The following is a 7273-nucleotide window of genomic DNA, read 5'->3' on the forward strand; positions in this document are numbered from 1 at the left end:
CGTGCTTCCTCTCGGAGTCGCCCCGGCTGCAGGGGGAGCGAGCGCGCCCGCCCGCGCGCGCGCGCACCGGGTTCCCCGCGCAGTGATGTGGCAGCCGCGGCAGGTCGGATCACGTTGCTGGCCCTGTGCTGGTACCCGTTTGAGACAGGATTAAGGAGGGAGGCTTCGGAGGTGCCAGCGGTAGTAAACGTGGGCTCCGCACGCTCCCGGCGTCGCTTATCGCACGAAGGGGGGAGGGGAGAGGAAGCTCGCAGCGCCACCCCGGGCGCGGAGGGGCGACGGAGTTCAGCGGCGTGTGATAATGCTGCATAGCTTTTCCGCGGTGGCCCCTCTCGTGCCACCCGCTCTCTCCCCCTCCCTCCCTGCCGCGCTCCTCCGGGAGCACCAGAGGCCCCAAACGTCGTCATCTGCTGCTGTGATTAGTGGCACCGCAATTCCGGCTGCTGCGGGAAGTTTGGGTGGCCCAGGGACACTGTCGCCAAAAGACTCTTGGATTGCGACGTTCTGACCCAGTGACATTTTGATTTATCTTAAGTCTTTGTGGGGGAAGATTTCAAGTGGTCTCTTTTCGGGGCAACCTCCAACCAAGGCCAAGGGGTCCCCCAGGCCACTGGGCGGTGTGCAAACAAGTCTCCAAAATTTCCTTCGGGACTGAAGTTTACCCACCGCGAATTCTCTTTCTCTTTCCTTTCTCTGGTCCAAACCAACAGCGCAGTCGGTGGAAAAGCAAAAAGCCACGTTCACGTTCCTGCACCGTAATGACGGATGGACTGAGGGAGTCACATTTCCGAGCTGAGGAAGCCCTAGCTGCCCCGCACCCCCCCCCCCCCGCACCGCCACCCCCGGCACCCCTCTTCCTCCCCCAGCTGACTGCAGCGCCTTTGGGAAGATGAATAGCTTGGCTGAAGTTGTTTTTCCTTTCCGGTGGCCCTGATCAGGTGTCCCCGCCCCCTCCCGCCGCTCGCTTTCCCTCGCAGACTTCTCCCGACGCCCCCTCCCGGCCCGGCCCCTCCCCTCCCGCCCCCCTCCGGGCTAGACCGCGGATGGTACGTTCCGCACGTGAGCTGGGTGCTGGTCTGGCCGGCGACGCGCGTGCCCTGTGGCCAAACACTGCCCGGAGTGAGAGCAAACTACCAGCGCTGAGGGGCCGGCGGGAGTGTGGGTTCGTGTGTATGCGTCTGTGTGCAGGAGAGCGAGCGCGGTGGTAGGGGGACCAACTGCTTCACACTTTCAACACTGCACTGAAGAGGGAGAGCGAGAGACTGGAGACGCACAGATCCCCCCAAGATCTCTCAAAGCTACCGTCCCACAGATTATAGAACAGGACCCCCCCAAAAACGAAACAGAGGAAAACGGACAGCGGTTGGACATGGACGAAGGAATTCCTCATTTGCAAGAGAGACAGTTACTGGAACATAGAGATTTTATAGGGTAAGGTGCACGCACCCTTGCGAATATCTGTCTGGGCTTCAGTTTGATTTTTTTTTTTTTCTTCTCAAAGTGGTATGGAGCGGGCGAGGGCAGAGCCCCTCCCGAATGGGTGCCTGATGCTGATTTCTGTTTTGCAGCCTGGACTATTCCTCTTTGTATATGTGTAAACCCAAAAGGAGCATGAAGCGAGACGATAGCAAGGTAAGAGTAAGTTTCCGATGTTCCCTGTAACCTGCCTGGATAGTTAATTAGGGCCATTGATTTCACAGCGAAGCTCTGCCAGCAAATATATTCCAGCCCTTGAGCTTCCCCAACTGTGAATTTTAAGTGGTTTGCTGGATACTCTCAGGGGGAGATTAAACATCATACCTGAATTTAAATTTAATTTCAGAACAGTCCAGGGGAAAGAGGTTTCCTGGGCATAGTTTATCACACAGTGTGTGTTTTGGGTGGTGGGGGTTATTGTTATATCCAGTAAGCGAATGTTTATCTTAGTGTTTTCTCTCTTCCATGACTCTCACATATTAAGGATACCTATAAATTACCGCATAGATTGATAGAAAAGAAAAGAAGAGACCGGATTAATGAATGCATTGCTCAGCTGAAAGATTTACTGCCTGAACATCTGAAGTTGACAGTAAGATGCACATTTTCCTTCTTTGCTGCTCTCCAAGGGCTTGTTAATCGCCTGGTACTTACTACCCCCAGAGATATAAGAATAAATGTAAATATCAGATGCCTTACAAGTTATGCTATAGTGTAGAGTTTCCCACAAACTCAGGAGTAGGTGCTCATAACTGAAGGGGGGGAAATCATGTATAGCCTATCTCGTGGAAAGCGCAATAAGTATAGGGATAGTGTTTGCTTAAGTCGCTGTGCTGAATGGAGAGCCAATCAAGCCAAATGTGTGTTTTTAAGTAACCAAGTGCCCCCTTCTCTTTTGCACCAATGCAGACGCTGGGGCATCTGGAGAAAGCGGTAGTCTTGGAATTAACTTTGAAACACTTAAAAGCTTTAACAGCCTTAACCGAGCAGCAGCATCAGAAGATAATTGCTTTACAGAATGGTAAGTCAGTCCAGGGAGGCCGGGCAGCCCACAGAGGAGCAGTGTTAGGACTCATTCCCCACCCCCACCTCCTTCCGCGGACCCACGAGCTCACTCTCATTTGTGAAATTGCTTAGACTTTCCCTTCATTGGAAAGTGCCCATTTCCTGAAGCATCCTAGAGGCTTTCAGCAGAACTCGGAGGAATAAAAAAAAAAAAAATTTTTTAAGTGGCGGTTGCACCCTCTCCACTTGGGTTTTTCAGTTGGGAGTAGAGCGCCCCCCTGCTCCCCACCCCCGCCACCGCCCCCCCCCCCTCCTCTGCAACCGGTGGATTATATCACTGGAATACAGAGGAAAAACCAAGATCACTTTAGTCAGTGCAGGGCCCACGTGATAAACAGATGTTTTAACGTCGGTGTTTTTTCTTCTTGCCTCCATTCCTCTGTCCCCTACCCCACCCCCTCCTCATCCTAGGGGAGCGATCTCTGAAATCGCCCATTCAGTCCGACTTGGACGCGTTCCACTCGGGATTTCAAACATGCGCCAAAGAAGTCTTGCAATACCTCTCCCGGTTTGAGAGCTGGACGCCCAGGGAGCCGCGGTGCGTCCAGCTGATCAACCACTTGCACGCCGTGGCCACCCAGTTCTTGCCCACCCCCCAGCTGTTGACTCCACAGGTCCCCCTGAGCCAAGGCACCGGGGCGTCCTCGGCCGCCGCCCCCGCCGGGTCCAAGGCCGCCCCCTGCCTGGAGCGCGCGGGGCAGAAGCTGGAGCCCCTCGCCCACTGCGTGCCGGTCATCCAGCGGACTCAGCCCGGCGCCGAGCTCGCGGCCGAGCACGACACGGACACCGACAGCGGCTACGGCGGCGAGGCCGAGGCCCGGCCGGACCGCGAGAAGGGCCCCGGCGCGGGGGCGAGCCGCGTCACCATCAAGCAGGAGCCCCCCGGGGAGGACTCGCCGGCGCCCAAGAGGATGAAGCTGGATTCCGGGGGCGGGGCGGCGGCCGCGCTCCTGGGGCCCGACCCCGCCGCCGCCGCCGCCGCCGCGCTGCTGAGACCCGACGCCGCCCTGCTCAGCTCCCTGGTGGCGTTCGGCGGAGGCGGGGGCGCGCCCTTCGCGCAGCCCGCGGCCGCCGCGGCCCCCTTCTGCCTGCCGTTCTACTTCCTCTCGCCCTCGGCCGCCGCCGCCGCCTACATGCAGCCCTTCCTGGACAAGAGCGGCCTGGAGAAGTACCTGTACCCGGCGGCGGCCGCCGCCCCGTTCCCCCTGCTGTACCCCGGCATCCACGCCCCGGCGGCCGCCGCCGCCGCCGCCGCCGCCGCCGCCGCCGCCGCCGCCTTCCCCTGCCTGTCCTCGGTGTTGTCGCCCCCTCCCGAGAAGGCGGGCGCCGCCGCCGCCGCGACCCTGCTGCCGCACGAGGGGGCCCCCCCGGGGGCGCGGCACCCCCCGCACCCGCACGGCCGCACCCACCTGCCCTTCGCCGGCCCCCGCGAGCACGGGAAGCCGGAGAGCTCTGCTCAGGAAGATCCCTCGCAGCCGGGAAAGAAAGCCCCCTGAGTCCTGGCGCTCCTTTCCTAGAAAGGACGGAGGTTCGCGCGGAATAATCCCATTAATACGTTAAAACACCCTTAGCATTTTCAAGGGAGGAAGTGTGATAGATGCACGCCAGGCTTTCAAAACAAGCAGGTGTTTTGTGTACATTGGGAGTTCCTGTTTTTGCTCATCTTTCACCACCCCACCCTCCACACACTAACATCTCTTCCCCACCCGCTGTAAAAGCACCTCTGCGCTAGATACTCTTTTTTTTTTTTTTAAAGAACTCCCCCAAATAAGTTCTGCCTTCCCGTAGGCCTGTTGCATTATCTTTTAAAATACCCTGATTCTCTAGGAAGTCCGAAGGGTCTGCTCGGTGGTGAGCCAGTTGAACCAGGGTGGGAAGGGGGGGCCGCGGGTGGGGGGACGTGGCCAAGGAGCTGACGTGGAACCCGCAGAGTTATCTGTCAGTGACTCAAAGCTGTCCTGGCTGCTTCAGGAGGCTTTCCGCAAACGGAATCGTCTTTCAGAGTGGAGTTTACTCTTCAGTATTTTGTAATGTTTAGCTTTTTATTAAAAGACGTTATTTTCCGAAGAGGAAGAGGAGAGGATGCAGTTGCTCACGTCGCAACCTATTCTGAAGTGGTTTGAATGGTATCCCTTAGTAACTTGCACTTGTCTAAACGGACGCGGAGTTGGGCCATTGTCAGAACTAAGTCAGGGAAGTGCATGGGCGAGGAAGGCCAGAATCATTCTTAGTACATTGGCTGGCACTTTAAGAAACTGACCATGAATCAATAAACTCATCTTCATTATATAAATACTTCCAGAGAGAGAGAGAGCATCTATTCCCACCCTGCATTATTTAATCCATCCTGTTCCTAAGTTTTTATAATCTTGCTGTAAAAAAAAAAAAAAAAAGAATGTGCACTGAATCTTAAAACATACAAACAAAACAAAAAAAAAAGAAAAGTCCAAAATGCTTTGTCCTATATTCTGTTAGATCACAGAAGTGGAGGAAAGCATTGAACTAGTCAGTTTTCATTGGAAATGCTGTAAAGATTTGAATGAAGTCCTGTGAGGCCTTCCTCTCTCCAAGTCTATGTATTTTCTGGAGACCAAACCAGATACCAGATAATCACAAAGAAGGCTTTTTTAATAAGGCTTAAACCAAGACCTTGTCTAGATATTTTTAGTTTGTTGCCAAGGTAGCACTGTGAGAAATCTCACTTGAATGTTATGTAAGGGGTGAGACACAACAGTCTGACTGTGAGTGAAGAAAATATCTGGGTCTTTTAGTCAGTTTGGTGCATTTGCTGCTGCTGTTGCTACTGTTTGCCTCAAACGCTGTGTTTAAACAACGTTAAACTCTTAGCCTACAAGGTGGCTCTTATGTACATAGTTGTTAATATATTCAATTAATGATGTCTGACATGCTATTTTTGTAGGGAGAAAATATGTGCTAATGATATTTTGAGTTAAAATATCTTTTGGGGAGGATTTGCTGAAAAGTTGCACTTTTGTTACAATGCTTATGCTTGGTACAAGCTTATGCTGTCTTAAATTATTTTAAAAAAAAATAAATACTGTCTGCAAGAAACCAGCTGGTTTAGAAAAATTTAGTATGTGAAGATAAACTACAATTTACCTTGATATTCTAGTATTTTCAGCACTCCATAAATTCTATTACGTAAATATTGCCACACTATTTTCTGATCTTAAAATTCTTACCAAGGAATAAAAACTTTAATATGCAATATGAGATTGTCTAATAATTAAAAAGACATAATGGATGCTCGAGTAATTTTAAAATGTCTATGAATACAGGGGTGAAAGTCATCCCGTTCCTCAAATATACAACTTTGTCATTGGCATGATGTCATACGTTTCCAATCTCTTGCGAGCCTACAGGCTCTGGCTGTGTTTACCTGCTTGTTCCCAATGTATCGTAATGAAAAGTGCAAAAGAAACAACTACCGATAACTTGTGTGGTTTGTTTATGTTAGACCCAACTCGCTGATGTTTTTGTGACTGGTGAATTTTTCACTTCTCATCTTTGACACCAGATAGCCGCTGTTGTAAAGATCTGGTCTGTCTCCCTTTCCCTGGGACCTGTATAAATATGCTACCACTTAGGGGTGCTGCATTCCTCAGTGTATGTGAGCTCCTTAACCTTTATAAACTAATTCTCTTGTGGGACTTCATCATGGAATTCAAATAACAAGTCATTTCTAGGTTTTTCTCAATTTAAAATCAAATTTGTGATCTGATACCAACTGTGTGGACGGGTTGTCAATTTTTAGTTTCAATAATGTTCTTTACCAACCCCTTGATTTTTGAAAGGTGTTGAAATAATAGTCAAAATTTATGAGAGGTAGAAAGAGTGCTCCCTCTGCTGACTTTATGACAGCAGAACTGCAAGTCATAGAAAGTGGAGCCAGAAGGAACCTCAGAGATGAGTTTGTCCAGCCCCCTGCATTTTATAATAGGAGGGAAATGAAGCCTAGTGATAGCAAGTATCTCCCAAAGTCACACACTTAACCTGGAGCCAGCATCAGGGGCCAGACATGTTGTATCCCCTTGTCAGCAAACCCACCAGCTGTATGCATCTTGAACCAAATAAATTGAATTTGGGCAGTATTCATGAAATGTCATGAATAACCTACAGGAACAGATGAAATAAAAATTAGAAATCCAGGATGATAAAATGTTCCAGTATTTGTATAACTTTCATATAATAAAAAACCTTAGGGTTGGACCAGATATTCTAGGGTTAGTTTAGTCCAAATGTATATATACCTGCAATGGTGAAATTTTAGCCAAGTTTCTTTATAGTATGTGGGATTTTTCAATTTAAGAGAAATACGAATCTTGAGTCAACAGTCCTTCTTACATACAGTATTACACCAATCAAGTTTACATACATATATTCCTCAGCAAACTTTATAATGAAATGATAAATGGCCTTTTCCCCCAGAAGAGCTAAGCATATTTTTAAGGCACTAGAAACTATAATTCGGTAGCTATTTAAAGTATTTAGTTCCTATCATTGTGAAAACTATTTTTCATTTAGTTCTCTGCAGCTGGTGATGCAGGCCAAAACTTTGGTGACTGCCCATCCATCACCTGAGATTTGTTCAAATGTATGTAAAAGAAGCCTCGGCCTGTTTCTATGTCACAGGTCAATTCTGAACTTCTCGGTGGGAGGTGATTGGCAATTGAGGTTCTAGGAAGGCATGGCTGGGCAAAGACCTTTTACT

The 7273-nt window shown here is 50.2% G+C and overlaps 1 protein-coding gene across 1 annotated transcript; it reads left to right on the top strand.

Annotated features, from left to right (window-relative positions):
* Positions 1–218: 218 nt before the first annotated feature.
* On the top strand, positions 219–4946 carry BHLHE41 (basic helix-loop-helix family member e41). Its single transcript, XM_081084535.1, has 5 exons — positions 219–1431; positions 1569–1632; positions 1961–2068; positions 2386–2497; positions 2953–4946. The coding sequence occupies exons 1-5, from the start codon at positions 1370–1372 to the stop codon at positions 4035–4037; spliced, it is 1431 nt and encodes a 476-aa protein (XP_080940661.1). The 5' UTR covers positions 219–1369; the 3' UTR covers positions 4038–4946.
* The last annotated feature ends 2327 nt before the right edge of the window (positions 4947–7273 follow it).

Source organism: Myotis nattereri (genome assembly GCF_964212035.1).
Source record: "Myotis nattereri genome assembly, chromosome: 2".
NCBI classification, from domain to species: domain Eukaryota; kingdom Metazoa; phylum Chordata; class Mammalia; order Chiroptera; family Vespertilionidae; genus Myotis; species Myotis nattereri.

Coding starts and splice junctions, on each gene's coding strand:
- BHLHE41 (XM_081084535.1), top strand. CDS start 1,370: ATGGACGAAGGAATTCCTCATTTGCAAGAGAGACAGTTACTGGAACAT. Junction 1,432..1,568: donor GAACATAGAGATTTTATAGG/GTAAGGTGCACG, acceptor TCTGTTTTGCAG/CCTGGACTATTCCTCTTTGT. Junction 1,633..1,960: donor TGAAGCGAGACGATAGCAAG/GTAAGAGTAAGT, acceptor TCACATATTAAG/GATACCTATAAATTACCGCA.